At 48.3% G+C, this 19,590-nt stretch overlaps 1 protein-coding gene across 1 annotated transcript in view; it reads right to left on the bottom strand.

Moving 5' to 3' along the window:
- The window catches only part of LOC115174826 (afadin), a 46,000-nt gene extending 27,452 nt beyond the window's left edge, over window positions 1-18,548 (bottom strand). Inside the window, exons 1-9 of the mRNA XM_029733747.1 lie at window positions 18,315-18,548; window positions 16,965-16,985; window positions 15,531-15,676; window positions 14,160-14,254; window positions 12,119-12,384; window positions 11,723-11,866; window positions 10,927-11,125; window positions 10,513-10,616; window positions 8,786-8,866 (exon numbers count right to left, since the gene is read on the bottom strand). Of these exons, the coding sequence (XP_029589607.1) occupies window positions 8,786-8,866; window positions 10,513-10,616; window positions 10,927-11,125; window positions 11,723-11,866; window positions 12,119-12,384; window positions 14,160-14,254; window positions 15,531-15,676; window positions 16,965-16,985; window positions 18,315-18,533 (1,275 nt within the window). The 5' untranslated portion in view covers window positions 18,534-18,548. The remainder of the gene's footprint in view (window positions 1-8,785; window positions 8,867-10,512; window positions 10,617-10,926; window positions 11,126-11,722; window positions 11,867-12,118; window positions 12,385-14,159; window positions 14,255-15,530; window positions 15,677-16,964; window positions 16,986-18,314) is intronic.
- Between the last annotated feature and the right edge of the window lie 1,042 nt (window positions 18,549-19,590).

Genomic DNA, 19,590 nt, shown 5'->3' with positions numbered 1-19,590 from the left:
CAAAGCTAGCACAGCCCAGACACACACACACACACACATAAAGCTAGCACAGCCCAGACACACACACACACACACACATAAAGCTAGCACAGCCCAGACACACACACACACACACACACACACACACACACACACACACAAAGCTAGCACAGCCCAGACACACACACACAAAGCTAGCACAGCCCAGACACACACACACATAAAGCTAGCACAGCCCAGACACACACACACACATAAAGCTAGCACAGCCCAGACACACACACACACATAAAGCTAGCACAGCCCAGACACACACACACACATAAAGCTAGCACAGCCCAGACACACACACACACACATAAAGCTAGCACAGCCCAGACACACACACACACACACACACATAAAGCTAGCACAGCCCAGACACACACACATAAAGCTAGCACAGCCCAGACACACACACATAAAGCTAGCACAGCCCAGACACACACACATAAAGCTAGCACAGCCCAGACACACACACACAAAGCTAGCACAGCCCAGACACACACACACACACACACACAAAGCTAGCACAGCCCAGACACACACACACACAAAGCTAGCACAGCCCAGACACACACACACATAAAGCTAGCACAGCCCAGACACACACACACATAAAGCTAGCACAGCCCAGACACACACACATAAAGCTAGCACAGCCCAGACACACACACATAAAGCTAGCACAGCCCAGACACACACACACACACACACACACACACACACAGACACAGACAGACACAGACACACACACACACACACACACACACACACACACACACACACACACACACACACACACACACAAAGCTAGCACAGCCCAGACACACACAAAGCTAGCACAGCCCAGACACACACATAAAGCTAGCACAGCCCAGACACACACACACAAAGCTAGCACAGCCCAGACACACACATAAAGCTAGCACAGCCCAGACACATATCACATCTACCCTCACACACCTCATTGTAACCTCACAGTTCTACTTCAGTTAATTTATTGTTTTAACCAATTAGAAGAGATGACGCACTGCCACAAAATATAGATCTGCTTAATCGCAACGTGTGCTTTTACAAAATCTAAATGAAGTTTTACTACTTTAATTGAGAACTGTTAAGAGTTTTTCACAAACTAGCTGACTGAGGAAAAATGTAGATTCAGGAAGGGAGCCCTCTAAAGCAGTCCAAATGGATTTCTTTTTTTACTTCAGTCAAATGTACTGTGTCACAAACAAACAGCTCTCCCGACCCGCCCTGTCCTGCAATGAGTCTTCCTGCCCAGGGAAGTGCCCTGTAACCCAGATCTGCTTTATAGGAAATTAGAGCAAAGGCACCCTGTCACACAACTACTGTCTGTCTGTCCTTTCACACTGAGGCTGCATTCATACTGTGTGTGAGTGAGCATATCTTCAACCAGACTCCTAGAGGACATAAAACCATACTATGATATGCAGTTTCCTGCCTTTGGGTTTAGCACAGGAAAGAACAGTTAATCACACCAAGTCGAGTGCGGTGGACTGGAGTCCTGAGGAAGTTTACTATAATACACACACAAGTCAATTTGTCCACAGCTCTTCGGTTTTTAAGCGGAGCTCCATACTGAGATGAACAGCTCCATCCATCTATACAGTCATTATTTCAGGCTACGCTACGCAATCTGACTGGAGAAAGAAGGAGCAAGGAACTAGCAGCACAATATCTCACAAAACAGACTTCTTTTTTCTCTCGGCTCTGTTCTTATCGCTCTTTCTCAAGATGGAACATTCTGTCTGTGATGACAGCGAATTAAGCAAAGAGAATGTGTCCTTGAATCTGATAAGAGTGTCAGACAGTGCGATCGTCACACTGGGCCAACTCTGTGCAGCTCCACATGAACAGGATACAGACACTCTTAGGCACCACACTAATCTGACGTCTTGACATGTGCCTCTGGTCTAAATAATTCCAGTATGCTTCCCTCTGTTGAGTGTGTGTGTGTGTGTGTGTGTGTGTATGTGTGTGTATGGTTAAAGGAGGCCCCTCTGTCTGGGGTGTGTGATGGTTAAAGGAGGCCCCTCTGTCTGGGGTGTGTGATGGTTAAAGGAGGCCCCTCTGTCTGGGGTGTGTGATGGTTAAAGGAGGCCCCTCTGTCTGGGGTGTGTGATGGTTAAAGGAGGCCCCTCTGTCTGGGGTGTGTGATGGTTAAAGGAGGCTGTTAGTCTCTTCATGTGGTTTTCTATTAAACAGGCTCTTCAGTCTTGACAGAGGCAGACAGGGCTCTGGTTTAGAAGGGGGGATTTGGATATTTCCCTGGAGAGTACAATCCATCTCTCGCTCATTCCTCATCTGCTATTCAAGTCTTTCATTTTGTTGTTTAATAACTTGTGCCTCTGTCTGACAGTCTGTCTAAAAGCTGCAAGGCTGTAGACAAGGACAAACACGGAAGGCTCACTGCTCTAATGAAGTCATAAAAACAGTAGTTCACAGAGCGGCGGGTACGAGGGACCTTTCAGGGCTAACTCAAGCCAGATGTGCTACATGTCAGTCTGATAAGAACCACGTCCAACATGGTCAAACGCACGCGCACAACACTCACAAATCATTGGATCCAACACTCCACAGATTGAAGAGGGACAATTATGGAGAGGGAGACTAGATGTCTGGTTCCCTGGACACACTACTAACCGCATGGAGAGGAGAATAGCTAGAGAACAGCATGTTTAAACCTCTAGCAGCTTTTCCTTCATTCCTCCAACTAGAGGTCGACCGATTATGATTTTTCAACGCCGAGACCGATACTGATTATTGGGGGGCCAAAAAAGCCGCTGCCGATTAATCGGCCGATTTTTTTTCTGTATTTATTATTTGTAATAATGACAATTACAACAATACTGAATGAACACTAATTTTAACTTAATATAATACATCAATAAAATCAATTTAGCCTCAAATAAATAATGAAACATGTTCAATTTGGTTTAAATAATGCAAAAACAAAGTGTTGGAGAAGAAAGTAAAAGTGCAATATGTGCCATGTAAGAAAGCTAACGTTTAAGTTCCTTGCTCAGAACATGAGAACATATGAAAGCTGGTGTTTCCTTTTAACATGAGTCTTCAATATTCCCAGGTAAGATGTTTTAGGTTGAAGTTATTATAGGACTATTTATCTCTATACGATTTGTATTTCATATACCTTTGACTATTGGATGTTCTTATAGGCACTTTAGTATTGCCAGTGTAACAATATAGCTTCCGTCCCTCTCCTCGCTCCTACCTGGGCTCGAACCAGGAACACATTGTCAACAGCCGCCCTCGAAGCAGCGTTACCCATGCAGAGCAAGGGGAACAACTACTCCAAGTCTCAGAGTGAGTGACGTTTGAAACGCTATTAGCGCGCACCCGGCTAACTAGCTAGCCATTTCACATCGGTTACACCAGCCTAATCTCGGGAGTTGACAGGCTTGAAGTCATAAACAGCGCAATGCATTGCGAAGGGCTGCTGGCAAAACGCACGAAAGTGTTATTTTGAATGAATGCTAACGAGCCTGCTGCTGCCTACCACCGCTCAGTCAGACTGCTCTATCAAATCATAGACTTAATTATAATATAATAAACACACAGAAATACGAGCCTTAGGTCATTAATATGGTCGAATCCGGAAACTATCATCTCGAAAACAAAACGTTATTCCTGTTACATTGCACAACCTTCAGTGTTATGTCATAATTACGTAAAATTCTGGCAAATTAGTTTGCAACGAGCCAGGCGGCCCAAACTGTTGCATATACCCTGACTGCGTGCAATGAACGCAAAATGACACAATTTCACCTGGTTAATATCGCCTGCTAACCTGGATTTCTTTTAGCGAAATATGCAGGTTTAAAAATATATACTTCTGTGTATTGATTTTAAGAAAGACATTGATGTTTATGGTTAGGTACAGTCGTGCACCGATTGTGCTTTTTTCGCAAATATGCTTTTGTTAAATCATCCCCGTTTGGCGAAGTTGGCTGTCTTTGTTAGGAAGAAATAGTCTTCACAGTTCGCAACGAGCCAGGCAGCCCAAACTGCTGCATATACCCTGACTCTGTTTGCAAGAGAAGTGACACATTTTCCCTAGTTAAAAGAAATTCATGTTAGCAGGCAATATTACCTAAATATGCAGGTTTAAAAATATATACTTGTGTATTGATTTTAAGAAAGGCATTGATGTTTATGGTTGGAGCAACGTGTACCTAAGCGATTATATGCAACGCAGGACAGGCTAGATAAACTAGTAATATCATCAACCATGTGTAGTTAACTAGTGATTATGATTGATTAATTGTTTTTTATGAGATAAGTTTAATGCTAGCTAGCAACTTACCTTGGCTTCTTACTGCATTCGCGTAACAGGCAGGCTCCTCGTGGAGTGCAATGTAAAGCAGGTGGTTAGAGCGTTGGACTAGTTAACCGTAAGGTTGCAAGATTGAATCCCTGAGCTGACAAGGTAAAAATCTGTCTTTCTGCCCCTGAACAAGGCAGTTAACCCACCGTTCCTAGGCCGTTATTGAAAATAAGAATTTGTTCTTAACTGACTTGCCTAGTTAAATAAAGGCCTTAAAAATTATTATTATTATTATTTTTTTAACTGCCAAATCGGCGTCCAAAAATACCGATTTCCGATTGTTATGAAAGCTTGAAATCGGTCCTAATTAAATCGGCCATTACGATTAATCGGTCGACCTCTACCTCCAACACTACGTGGTGGTCATATATATGTTGCCTTAACTTAGACACTCCCTCCCTCTGTCAGTAACTGCTCCTAAACCAGGCATGTGCAGTCAAACACGGAATGAGTGCTGTCACAAATGTGAGCATCCACCCCAATCCTAACTGACACTATGAGGCAGTTCTATATGAGCAAATGAGAGTGCTGTTAAATTCTACTAGGCGATAGGATTCAAAGTGGCAAACTGTCTCGACACGAGCATGGCTCCCATAGAGGTTAGATGATTAAATCTTTGGTTAGGGAGGCAACAAGGCCAAGTGTTAAATTGCCTGTGATAATGTGTGCGTCACCGTGTACAACTTCACCCAAAACAAGGTTCGAGTGAGAGAAGGGTCCGAGGCAGGGCAATAGGAACAGTGACCTCACTGGGCATTGAACTAAACATTCCATTTGTCACAGAGAAAGAATGGCTAAGGAAAAAGGGGAGTGATCGTTAGCTGGGAACCCACAACTGGGTTTTGCCATGTTCCTAGTAACCACTGTCATTCAGTTGAGTACATACTGTAGAACCCACCCAGGAAATATAGACTACTGTAGGTCTACATGTTCTAGCTCTTGCTGTGCCCCAGGGCAGGACTGGCAGGCAGTGAGTGACCAGTGCTAATGCTCAGAGTCCCGTCTCACACACAGCCAGCCAGCGAGCTAACCAGCAGCAGGAAACACAGCCCCGCGAGCTCAGATCACATCCTCCCATTGTTACTGCTGCTACAGCGCTCTACTGGAGGGAGACCATAGGCTTTGTACTCAACCAGCTAATCATTGTATAGCTGCATCTACACTACTGTTCCATCACTATGGTCTCAACATCTACAAAACAAACAGACTAGCAAACAGACAAACAAGCCAACTTATATAATATTTAAAAAGTGCCGAAAGGAATGAGAAGGTCTGTTTAGTTCGAGGGCCAGTCTGTCTACCTCCAGATTGGGGAAAGATTAATCAGAATATCTTCCCCAGGCCCTGGGTTGTCGTCAGTGGGGGGAAACGCTGGACAATGAGCAGCAGGACTCCCCTGTGAGGTGGAGTGGAGAGAGAGGGTCAGGATATCCCCCTGCTCTTCCTCATTTGGAACCCAACAGTCTGTCCCCACGAAGCCCTTTAGGTGAACATCTGCAGCATAACAGCCAGGAGTAAACACAAAACTAGGCCTGTCACAGCAGAATCAAGGGGACAAAAGTTGAGAAAATCAAGCTCTTGTCCCAGAGATGAAGTTCTGGCCTGTGTGCCTGCATCACCTTGACAATCATTAACTGTGTGGTCTTGAGATAGCAGCAGTAAAGCAGCTGGACAGCCCAAACTGGGTAATAGCTCAGTAGAGAACAGTCCTAGGTTCCTTACATACTGGGTCACAGCAATATGATGAACTGGTGTGAGCTGGAGGCTTATTTGGTCTGAGTTTCTGGCAAAAGAAAAATCATACATTTTGAATGAGCAACCCTGCAAAAGATGGAATATAAAATGAAAAGAATACTAGATTAGAGAAACCTCTACAGGCGTCAAATATGAAAGACGGTGTGAAGCTTACAGCAGTAGAGAACACTGAGCAAGTGGAAGAGCAGCACATACTGGAGGTCTATTACCTGTGTCTTCCCATCCTCAACCCCCCTCCTCTGCCAAAATGGCTACACCCCCCCCTCCACATACACAGTCACACCTTTATTTAACACAGAGAGAGAGCGCCTTACCGACTCGTCCTTCTTTCCGACCACAGAGAACCACATGGTGTAGGTAGATCCCGCTCGGCTAGACCTGGCTCGCGCTCAGGCTCAATTAAAAGTCCTCAAGGAGGGGCAGACCACAGCCCAGATGTACTGGTGTAATAACCACACAGTCAGAGACCAAAACAAACCAGCTAACGAAGGAGGAGATACTAGAGGAGATACTAGGTGCGGCGCAGTGGGAGAAAGAAAGAGGTCCACACTACATTCTACTGTAGGACGCCATATGACAAATAATCAGCAGCCAGCCAGAGTAGGAAATACCATTTACAGACTTAAGTAAACAGTCCGCCAGCGTTAGCCACTCACTACTCTGCAACAGTTTGGGTAAACTTTCAGAGCACTACCCAGCTGTGTGTTCTGCACTGGGCTCTCCTCTCGCTCTCCCCCTCTCATTCCTTCGCTTCTCCAGTCTGCCTCGGACTCGTGCCTTCCTTCTGTCTCCTGTCATCCCCTCCCATTTTTCCCTCCCTCTGCTCTCTCCCCCCACCTTTCTCCCTCCCTCACACCACCTCAGGTTGAAAATAGCAGTAAAAACAGAGGGTGTGGTCCCCACCACCTCAAATACAAAAACTGTGCTTTGAAAATAAACAGTTCAGGGAGGCCCCTCTATTCGCCCCCTCCCACTCATCCTCCATCCGCCCCCACACCATCCACCCGCCACACCATCCAGCCGCCCCCCACACACACACCATCCACCCACCTCCCACCCCCCCACACCATCCACCGCCCCCCGCCACACCATCCACCCACCTCCCACCCCCCCACACCATCCACCCGCCACACCATCCAGCCGCCCCCCCCACACACACCATCCACCCACCTCCCACCCCCCCACACCATCCACCGCCCCCCGCCACACCATCCACCCACCTCCCACCCCCCCACACCATCCACCGCCCCCCGCCACACCATCCACCCGCCCCCCCACACACCATCCACCTCCCACACCATCCACCCGCCACACCATCCAGCCACCCCCCCACACACACCATCCACCCACCTCCCACCCCCCCACACCATCCACCGCCCCCCGCCACACCATCCACCCACCTCCCACCCCCCCACACCATCCACCGCCCCCCGCCACACCATCCACCCGCCCCCCCACACACCATCCACCTCCCACTCATCCTCCATCCACCCCCCACACCATCCACCCACCACCCCCACACCACACACCATCACCCGCCCCCCTCCCCACACCATCACCCGCCCCCTCTTCCCTCCTCCACCCGCCCCCGCCCCCCTCCTCCACCTCCACCCGCCCCCCTCCTCCACCCGCCCCCCTCCTCCACCCGCCCGGCGAACGTCATTCATTGCCAATGGTGCAGTCCGCACCGCGGCGTTGGGGATGTTGCACTCGGCTGTGGTGTGCTTTACCGCGTGGTGGTACAAACTACAAAGCTAACCACTTTCCTAGTTAGCTTAGAAATTGCCAGCACCTAGCTTCCCCTTTCCAGCTAAATTATTTCACATTCAACTGACCAGGTAATCCAATCAACCAGTAATCCAATCATATTGGCAATGTGTCTCCATGCAACATTTTTTTGCATGGAGGCCCCGGTAGCAATCGGTGCTTTGGTGGAACAGGGCAGGAAGCCCAGAGAGCGGGAAAATGACCTCCTCTGCCATGCTGCAAACCTTTCTGCAGCCTTGCAAAGCACATGTGCGTCAAGTACCAAAAATGCAGACCAGACATCCGGCAAAAACAACATACGGCAAAACGTATACGCATCTGGTGGACATACGGCATAAGCCCCCAGAAACGCACTCCAATTAACCCACACAGACCAACCCGGGTCAGACCTGGGCTATAATGGTGCCAGTTGAAACATGACGGTCACTTTTTTTACACACACACAAACACACACCCCATCATTATCCAGAGTTACGGCAGACTAATGTAGAAAACAAACACAGAAGAGACCATGTACAACGTGAGGCTCTTACATCCATCCACACCAACACTGCTAGAAACAGCATGTTCCGACTGGCAATGTTGCTGAACTGAAAATGAGGACACCTTCAGGCAGGTTCTTGACAACGATTGAGAGAAGGGCTTATTTTGGATTATTTGTGTGTTCACCAGGCAGCAGTCATCAAGTCTGCTCGAGCATGGACGCAACAAATGTCAATGTTTCTGGGTTATTTCTTAATTGAATTTGTGTATTTCTCATCACTCACATAACACTTCCCTTCAAGCCAGGAAGTCACAAACCTCTTCCAGGAGCACGAGTGGGTATCGACAAAAACCTTATCAATAATAAAAGGTTAGGATTCAAAGATGTCTTACCTTGGCAGCCACAATGCTGAGGCCCATGCCATTGTGCTTCTTCAGGGTGACCGTCACAACTTCCGGTTCCTTCCGCATTTGCTGCAACGAGAGGACACAGCAGCGTTAGCTTAGGAAAAATGTACTGAAGGAGCTAGAGTGCAGTTGGTGTCAACGGTGGGATCCGGCAAGCAGGTCAGTCAGGCTTCTACAGGGCTCTCAGAGCTGGGAGCTCTCTCCTGGACGTTTCTCAGGCAGAATGAGGAGCTGGATGAGGGAGCAGAGGGATAGGCGCAGAGCAGGGTCGTCATACAGGGAGAGAGCTGGGTCGGGGCGACCGCAATGAGAAATGGCGGGGGCTGGAGAGGAGTCAAGAATGAAAGCCACATGCGCTTGGCTCCAGAGGATCTCAATGGGATCGTTTAAAAAGAGGGCTGCCTGGGAGCAGGGTGGGGAGAGGGTGGGAGAGAGAGGGAGAGGGCAGGGCTTTCCACACAGACCGCCTCTCGTCCCTATGGCACTGAACACATTGAGACTCAACAGCCCCAAAGACACAAACAACTCTTCGCTCATCTGCTGAGCTATGCTGTACAGCCACATAGTTCAGAGACAGAGAGTGGATACAAAGCCACATTAAGTAACAGGGACCGGGAGGTACTTCTCATCGTGTGATGTGGTGCAGAACAAGTCTTTCTGAATGCCATTGGAGTGATTTCACCAAGTGCTAGAGGGCAGGGCAATGGTGCAGGGTTCAGCTGGCTACAATGAGGAAAGAAAACGTTCATTCAGACAACAGCAATTATGCAGTAAGAGACTAACTCTTAACTCAAACAACACCTGCCAGTGAGACCATCTTCTCCAGAGAGAGAGAGTTTTTAGTATGACAAAAGTGTGACTGCACTAGGCTAGCTACAGTAACACCTCCTGTCTGGACCTACCCGGTTGTTGTTCTCCTCGGGGATCCCCTGTCTGTCTCTGTGTGTCTTATTAACCCTGTAATGGCTGCTAACAGCGGGACTCTATGGAACACTAGAGTAGTGATTTTGGAGGAAGGCGGTGGAAACATGAGGCGGGGTGCCGGGGTCGCCCCGCCTGGCACACGACCAAGAGGCCATTAATCAAAACCTCAGCGGTGCTTAAGCGGTTTGGGCGCCCTCCTCCTCTCCCCTCCTCTGCCTGGTCCCTTTACTACTGTGGGGGCTGGGGCTAATGCCCACCCTGAGCTGAGGTTTCAAGCATGAAAAAGGAGAGCTGGGGGGGAAAAAACAGGGCAATTATACAGGAAGCTGTGTAATTTCTTTTTTGTGTGATTAGGGTGAGAAGGGTATAATTTACTGCCATTCCAGAGCTCTCTGGTCACTTATTGGCCTCTGTGGTGTAATTGGTGTTGTTTGAAATCGAGCAGGAGGGAGTGTGTGTGTGTGTGTTAAGTAGAGTAGGGCAGAACGGTGATTGCATGACTGCAGCATGGGACATAAACGTTTTCCATACGATCGTTGGAAACAAGCGATGCCAAAACATTAAGCCACAAACAGAGGAGTAATTGAAATATATTCAAGTGTTATAAACAGCTAAAAGCAGCAGCCTATTCATTCCGCTGTGCTTCTCAGTTACTTAGTAATATGGTGGCTAATGTACAAGGACATGTCTGCGTCATGACTAACAGGCACTATTGTGCATGATCATGCAGCTCAATGTAATGGTGTCCTGCATAGTCCTACAGCTGTAACGGTCGGAGGGACACCTACCAGGTCTGAGTTGTCTGCAGAGAAGTGGCTGTCGCAGTCGACTCCTTCAAAGTGGATGGTCCAGGTCCCAGGGGAGCGCGGGTGAGGGGTTAGCCGACAGAATCCTGCACAGGACAAAGAGAGGAAATCACAGTTGACTTCTTCTACTTAGAACAGATCTGAGACCACAGTGACACGGCAGCAGGAACAACTCTTGGAATCTCTCTCTCTCAAACACTCTGTGATGAGGACAGGAACAAACAGCTCTCCAGTCTCCTCTTACATAGCTACTACATTCCACTGCCTACACATCAACAGAACAAACACAGGCCAGCCCAGCCTCTGATTGGTTCACAACTTTAGGTTTGGACAGAACACAACCAGTGTGACATTCCGGAATAGAGTGTATTTTTGTTTCCTCCTCCACACAAGTACCTCTCTGACAAAGGGGGTCCAGGAACTCCTGGAATCCGTTGGGAATGTTCCTCACGACGTCGCAGGAGTAGCCGTCCTCGGGCAGTAGGAAGGGCAGCTGCAGGTCAGGGTCCTCCTCTAGCTGGACCTCTCGGCCGTCGCTACGGGCCAGCTCATCTGCTGTGTTCTCCGCCACGGCAACCACGTGGTCTATGAGCTCCTATAGGGGGAGATACCAGACGGACCAATGGGGGTTTAGTTACATCAGAGGAGAGGGATGTGTGTAATAGTCTTTTGACTGTTTCCTCAATATTCCACAAAGTAGAAACAGCAAGCTGGACTGGACAAGGGAGCTAGGAAGATCAGTCAAGTGGTGAGCTTAGCTAATGTTTACCCCAAAATAACAGCTCAAACTCCAATACATTACAACTATGGGAGGAGACTTGTGTTAAGCAATACTTCAAACAGCAAACCCCTATTTCTCCACTTCAGTCATTCATTGTAACTCTAGTGTGTGAGTGTGCACGTGAATAGAAAAGTGCGCACGTGAATAGAGGAGTGCGCACGTGAATAGAGGAGTGTGCACGTGAATAGAGGAGTGCGCACGTGAATAGAGGAGTGCGCACGTGAATAGAGGAGCGCGCACGTGAATAGAGGAGCGCGCACGTGAATAGAGGAGCGCGCACGTGAATAGAGGAGCGCGCACGTGAATAGAGGAGCGCGGACGTGAATAGAGGAGTGCGGACGTGAATAGAGGAGTGTGCACGTGAATAGAGGAGTGTGGACGTGAATAGAGGAGCGTGTAGTCATGTCTTACTGGGGGGATGTAAGGCTCGTCGGGAGCACAGTGGTAGTTGGTCATGAGGGCGTTGAGCTGCAGGGAGTTCAGCTTGAAGCAGGTGTTGTGGATGTTCTGCACGTCCTGCATGGAGTACTTGTCCATGGTGAGGAGAGTCGTAGCCTGGGGAGGAACAACAGAACAGAGTACAATTAATGACAGAGAAGGACCTGTTGTCCACTCTGAACTCCTTCCCTTACAACTTTCCTTAGGCACAACGGCTCCTAAAGCATCACCCAGAGCTGCTGACAAGTATTCAATAGAAACCATTGTTCTGAGGTGGAAGAGCCTGTCCTGCCTACAGTAAGTCACCATATGGAAAACCGCGGGTAGCTAACAGGTGTGCCATGCTGGACAAAGATAGGTGGATCATACCTGTACGATGCGACTGAGGTGGCAGTCAGCGGCCAGCTCCAGGCCCTGCTTCTCGGCCCAGGCCTCGATGTGGCTGAGCTGCTGGCGGAGGATGGCGCCCCAGTAGTGTGAACACAGTCCAGAGTCAGCCTCCATCACCAGCTTGTTGAACAGCCACATGTTGATGAAGTGAAAGAGCTGGGAGAACAGCTGGATGGTCAGCGCCGCGTTTACACGGCAACGACGCAGCAGCGACATGGCGCCCGTCAGAGTGTGCAAAACATCCTCTACGTGGGGAGAGAGAGAGATGGAGGATGAGGAAGAGGGGAAGGAAGAGGAATGCCTTTTTACATTTCCACTACTGCTGGAGTACTTAGTGAATAACCAGTCTACCAAGGTTTCAGTTGATTTCTATACACCATGTCCCCACTAGAGGGCTCACTTAAAAAAACAAGCTGAGTGACATACGGTGTAGCTGTGAATGTAAATAAACTCGGCTAAAAAAGAAACGGCACTTTTTCAGGACCCTGTCTTTCAAAGATAATTCGTAACAATCCAAATAACTTCACAGATCTTCATTGTAAAGGGTTTAAACACTGTTTCCCATGCTTCTTCAATGAACCATAAACAATTAATGAACATGCACCTGTGGAACGGTCGTTAAGACACTAAAGCTTACAGACGGTAGGCAATTAAGGTCACAGTTATGAAAACCTAGGACACTAAAGAGGCCTTTCGACTGACTCTAAAAAACACCAAAAGAAAGATGCCCAGGGTCCCTGCTCATCTGCGTGAACGTGCCTTAGGCATGCTGCAAAGGAGGCATGAGGACTGCAGATGTGGCCAATAAATTACAATGTCCGTACTGTGAGACGCCTAAGACAGCGCTACAGGGAGACAGGACGGACAGCTGATCGTCCTCGCAGTGGCAGACCACGTGTAACAACACCTGCATAGGATCGGTACATCTGAACATCACAACTGCGGGACAGGTACAGGATGACAACAACAACTGCCCTAGTTACACCAGGAACACACAATCCCTCCATCAGTGCTCAGACTGTCCGCAATAGGCTAAGAGAGGCTGGACTGAGGGCTTGTAGGCCTATTGTAAGGCAGGTTCTCACCAGACATCACCGGCAACAACATCGCCTATGGGCACAAACCCACCGTCGCTGGATCAGACAGGACTGGCAAAAAGTGCTCTTCACTGACGAGTCGCGGTTTTGTCTCACCAGGGGTGATGGTCGGATTCGCGTTTTATCGTCAAAGGAATGAGCATTACACTGAGGCCTGTACTCTGGAGCGGGATCGATTTGGAGGTGGAGGGTCTGTCTTGGTCTGTGGCGGTGTGTCACAGCGTCATCGGACTGAGCTTGTTGTCATTGCAGGCAATCTCAACGCTGTGCGTTACAGCGAAGACATCCTCCCTCATGTGGTACCCTTCCTGCAGAATCATCCTTACATGACCCTCCAGCATGACAATGCCACCAGTCATACTGCTTGTTCTGTGCGTGATTTCCTGCAAGACTACCATGGCCAGCAAAGAGCCCAGATCTCAATCCCATTGAACACGTCAGGGACCTGTTGGATCGGAGGGTGAGGGCTAGGGCCATTCCCCCCAAAAATGTCCGGGAACTTGCAGGTGCCTTGGTGGAAGAGTGGGGTAACATCTCACAGCAAGAACTAGCAAATCTGGTGCAGTCCATGAGGAGGAGATGCACTGCAGTACTTAATGCAGCTGGTGGCCACACCAGATACTGACTGTTACTTTTGATTTTGACCCCCCCTTTGTTCATTGACACATTATTCAATTTCTGTTAGTCACATGTTTGTGGAACTTGTTCAGTTTATGTCTCAGTTGTTGAATCGTGTTATGTTCATACAAATAATTACACGTTAAGTTTGCTGAAAATAAACAGTTGACAGTGAGAGGACTTTTTGTTGTTGCTGAGTTTACAAATGTAACAGTATCCCCCCACTGTGGCCTGGATGACTTTAATATATACAGTATATATACACAGTAAGAGTGTCAGACCGTGTATGAACAGAGGTGAGTCACCTATTTTGGGCCTTTGAGGGTTCTGTTCCTCTGGGTCGTCCAGGAAGGCAGGCATGTAGTTACTCAGGTCAGACTGCAGACACTGGACCAGGTACCTGAGAGAACACAACAACACATTGGTTCTGTATGGTCCACACGGATATGGATAAACAAAAGACACATACAATGCATATACGTCCACCTACATAAAACCAAACACACATACGTTCCCTTGTCCAGAGAGCAACACGTGTCCAGAGAGCAACACGTGTCCAGAGAGCAACACGTGTCCAGAGAGCAACACGTGTCCAGAGAGCAACACGTGTCCAGAGAGCAACACGTGTCCAGAGAGCAACACACACACATAAAGACAGATATACAGAAGAATGCAGAAACGTGCACACACACACCCACAGTTCCACTGCCCTAACAGGACTTCCTCTGGAATCCCACAGTAAACCAGTGGTCTGGCCGGCACGGCCACCGCTCTGCTCCGGAAAGACAAAGCACCAGTTGTTTCAGCTAGCTATTCCAGGGAGCAGCGAGCAGAACAGAGGGAACAAGGGAATGGGAGAGCCGTGGAAACTGTTTTTACTGGGACCTTTCACCTCTCCCCAGGCCCATACAGCCCTGCTCCAGCCTGGCCAACACAAGCCAGGCCCAAGACATTCCACATATTCACAGCTCCCCTTTGTGTTCCTGCATCCACACACAGACTCCAGAAACAGTACGGACATGGGCTAGATTTACTTTCTCCAGATCCTTACATGGTCCGAGCTGAAGCAACACAATTATCTCGCTTAACCCCCTGTCCCTCGGCTACTTGTATTGCTCATGGGACAGCTCAGGCAGAAGTTAGCATGGGCCGCTAACCCCTAGCTAGGACATTGTGAACGAGGGCCATTTTTCCATGGGCAGCAGACATCTATATTTTGTTTTCTCACTCAGGAGAATCGATGCCAGAAATGGCAGGGTACTTCACATTTTGATCTGTAATTAGCATAATAATTGTCCAATCATACCATTACTCACATGTGGTTTGAGTTAGCCCTGATGGCGTACATGCAGACATGACATACACAGGACTGACAGGGTAGGGTAGTGTGTGCTGCTGCACCGTGTGACTAGCACACAAACAGAGCTGGGAGCAGGATAAGGTAAAGCCTGGTCTCCAGGTCACGGGTGAGAAAGTGGGGGTCAGAGAAGTGATCAGAAGGGGGACAGGAACAAGAAGTGGGAATGATGGGGCAAAGGGGAGTGGAAAGAAGACAAACAGGGGCAGTTAAAGAGGCTGGCCAAGAAGAGGGAGGAGCATCGAACTACAGAGAGGAGAGGACCAGGGGTTAGGAAAGAGACGGGGCCAGATGGTAGGGAGGAAGTCTGGGCACTCACTTGAAGGCCATCTGGACGAGGTGTGCCAGCACGTCCTGGGCGTCCAGTGTGATGCGCGACAGGTCCTTGTCCTGCTTGATGAAGTTGAGCAGCTCTGAGGCATTGGCCATCCAGAAAGCCAGGGACCCCGCAATGTTCTTCTGCTTCTGGAATACACCAATCACAGAGCAGGACAGACGGAGAGAGAGAGAGAGAGAGCAGGGGGTCAGAGAGGAGGTACAGACAGACGGGGTAAAGGGGGGACTCTCCCAGACTCACAGCCATGAGCAGTAGCAGCACTCCAGGGATAGACTTGTGCACCTGCCACCCCACCCCAATCCCAGACGTCCAGAACCAGACACTGGCCCCCAGTTACAGCCTCTCCCAGAGGGTCACTTTTGTAGGGGGGTCCCTGTGCAGAGTAGACTACTGGATTAACAGGCTCTTTGTCATATTAAAGTTGAGGGAACAAACATATTGTACAGCTAATAGGCACAGATCTAAGATCAGCTGGCCCTCCCCCAATCCTAACCGTAACCATTTAGGGAAAACTGACGTTAGAACAGTGCCTACAGAGAATTTAATTCCACTTTTATTTTCTTGCTAGCTTCTGTGTGGAGCAGTTCTCTGCACGTCCTGATATAAATGTGGTCTACTTCCTCTAGCAGTAGCTACTGCATCTCTGCACGGGGACCACATTCCACATCAACCAGTATACAAACAAATACTGGTCTGGGATGGACATTTAGCTCAGTATTTTACCCTGTGAAGCTGTTCTTGAACACCTCTGACATTTAGCAGAGATAAACAGGAGTGAACTGAATAGGCTGCTAGTGCTTTAGAGCCCAGCGTCTGGTCTGTGTGATGAGCTAATATCAATATCCCCTTAACACAAAGAATAAGGGATACACAAGGTCCGCCCGGCTTGTCTCGGCCGGCGCTGGTCCCGGTGTATTCCGCACTCGTCTATCCCCACAACTAAACGACAACACCCCCCTTTCAGAACGGCCACAGGACAGAACGCATCCAAAAGAACAACCATGTTAAACCACAGACAAAATTTTAAATGTAGAAGGGAAAAAAATTCAACAAAAGCAAAAGAAGGTTGGGGTTTGTCTCATCCACACTGAAGTGCAGTAAAGCATGAGGTCACATGGAAATGACAATTATTTCAATGTTGCCACAATCAGAGATTTGTTGTTGTTTTTAGTACCAGATGTTCCAGGTTGAAGGCTGAATGAGGGTTATTATGTTGGTGTTTTAGAGTCCAGCTGTTGGAGAAGGGATTATTTGGCGGTTTGGTTGAGGGGTTTTTGGTTTCTGTTATGGAGAAAAGAAGCATGGAGGACTGAGCGAAGCCTGCCTGAGTCGATAGAGGGAGAGACTGAGTGAGAGATGAGAGAGAGAGCGAGCGAGCGAGCGCTCTCTCTCCTAGCAACATGTTAGGTGTCCTACCTGGTCCGCTTCAGGAATCTCCTGTCACAGAGGTGAGGGGGGAAACAAACAGACAGACATCCCACAGGACAGAGAAAGACTGTCAACAAAAGGCATGGCATGGACAGAGATTTACACACAGGCATGTCAACACAACACAACACAGCACTCACACACACACACACACGGTCATGTGAAATACACATGAACTCCACTTTGGTAGTGTATTGGAAATGCTTTTTCCTTTAAATATAGCAAGAGAAGGCACAGACTCTACCGGCAGAAACTAGTACCGAATGTAACCACAATTATGTTCCCTGTAGGAGGCAGGGACATTGCTGTGCAGATTTGATTATTTAAGGAACACAGATTAAATGTCCAATGTCCCTCATGGAGGTTTAAGACTTGGATTTCCAAAATCATCAGGATAAAAATCCATCTTTAAATGGATTTAATGACTGTAAGCCTGATTTCTATAAGACACACACAGAGCAACGCAGACAGATTTCCCTAATGCTCCTGCACTGTGTGTGTGTGTGTGTGTGTGTGTGTGTGTGTGTGTGTGTGTGTGTGTGTGTGACAGACACGGTCAGTGTGTAGACAGATAATCATCTATTAACAGACTACAATCTGTATGTAAATTGAGAGTGTCTTTAAGGTTGTACAGTGGCAGGATGAGGAATCCCACTAGGACTGACCTGACAAACCCCAGGTCTAAACTCCCACCATATTAGAGTGTTGTGACGAGTCTCTGCTAGGCTTTACTGTTTTGGACTATTTGGGCCATTTCTGTTTTTCACACGTAACTCAGGGTTGGTGTCCCAGAGCATGGGTATTACTGCTACACTAATACACAATGTCATTTGGGTTTTGTGCTGGCTGAGAGTGCTTTTGGAACACCCCAATGATCCTGTATTTCAGTTTGATCCAGTGAATACATTAGGGAGGGGGACACAGAGACGCTGGACACACAGACATAACATGGGCTTCACGCCTCTACTAATTATTCTGTGGAAATGACCAGGACGTCTACCAGGACGTCTACCAGGACGACTACCAGGACGACTACCAGGACGACTACCACGACGACTACCTAATCAGCTACAGTGTTTTGGGTTTTCTTTGGGGTTTTGTTTCAGTCCTGGGTCACCTGTATCTCTAGAGGGAAGTGAAATTAACCAATTAAAAGAAAAATAACAAAAGAGTGCAGAGAACAAAGGTATTTTTGTCAGAGTGTCCTTTTTTCAGGCAACTGGCTGAGGACATAATGTGGTCATATTCACACCAAACCCAGGCCTTAAACCTTGAATGTCCTCCTAATTAGAATGAGGAGGGGAAAAAAGGCAGCGAGGCGGCAGGATGGACACTCACCTGGATGACTCCTTCCATCATGCTCACCATCTTGTTGACGATGGCTATGACCTTGTGGGTGCGCTCCGAGGGGCCGATGTCGGGCCTGTAGTGGCTGGACATGACGTAGCGACAGGTCATGTACAACACGTAGGTGGGGGACAGCTTGAAGTGCACCGTGGAGCTGTTGGTGTAGTTGATGATGGCCGTCAGGAAGGTATCTTCAGCTGGAGGGGGCATGGTGGGGGCAAGGAGGGTGACAACGGTGCTGTGTGAGTTCACGTGACATAAGTCACAGGCAGATGGGTCAGTCCTGATTTTGCTACAGGAGTGACTCTGTGCATGTTTGTGTGTTTACAGTAGGGTCTTGTGATAACATTGTCCCCAACCCTGGCTTCCTGGTTCCCCAGCAGGGGCTGTTTATAGTGCATTGTGAGAGAGTTGTGAGAGAGTTGTGAGAGCGCAACCCCCCCCCCCCACACCGATATTAGAAATCAAAGGCCTCTGCTCTCTCTGCTCCACGGCCAAACACATAAGCTCACGCAACTCCAAATACACAGAGACTGTGCCACAGAGCTATGCCAAAGGGGGAGCGGGAGAGCCCATCACACACATCAGAAGTAGCAGTAACTTCAGTGTGTGTTCATTGGAGAATCATTGCATGTCATTCACAGAAAGGACTGGTGTGTTAGGCTCCATATTGATTAGAAGGTAATCAATCAATTGCTAGATCAAGAGAGAGAGGGAGAGAAAGAGGGAGAGAGAGGAGAGAGAAAGAGGGAGAGAAAGAGGGAGAGCGAGAAAGAGAGAGAGTGAGAGAGAGAGAGGAGAGAGAGAGAGAGCGAGAAAGAGAGAGAGAGAGAGAGTGTGTGTGAGAGAGAGGGAGAGAGAGAGAGAGAGAGAGTGTGTGAGAGAGAGGGAGAGAGAGAGAGAGAGAGAGAGAGAGAGAGAGAGAGAGAAATACAGAGAAAGAGCCCTGCATGCTACCACCTGCTATTTTCACATCTTGACTAATTCATGTCGACATTCATACAGATATGACCTCTATGGTACTAAGGTCTAACAATGTGCGTATTTACATAACATTTCAGTTAATGTTAACATGACCGTGTTCAATAAAACCACTAGCGGCAGTGGACAACATTAAAAGCCAGTTGGCGGCAGCTTGCAGACAATGAGTCAACACCTTGACCTTTCAGACACCAGCTAAATGCACTATGGAAAGATGGTGTGGATGGCCCTTATCTTAGCTATGTTATCATTACATCACACTATTACTAAACTACACAGCAGGTAT

This window comes from Salmo trutta, chromosome 35 (assembly GCF_901001165.1).
Source record: "Salmo trutta chromosome 35, fSalTru1.1, whole genome shotgun sequence".
NCBI classification, from domain to species: domain Eukaryota; kingdom Metazoa; phylum Chordata; class Actinopteri; order Salmoniformes; family Salmonidae; genus Salmo; species Salmo trutta.
This window is presented reverse-complemented; position numbering and strand designations above follow the sequence as displayed.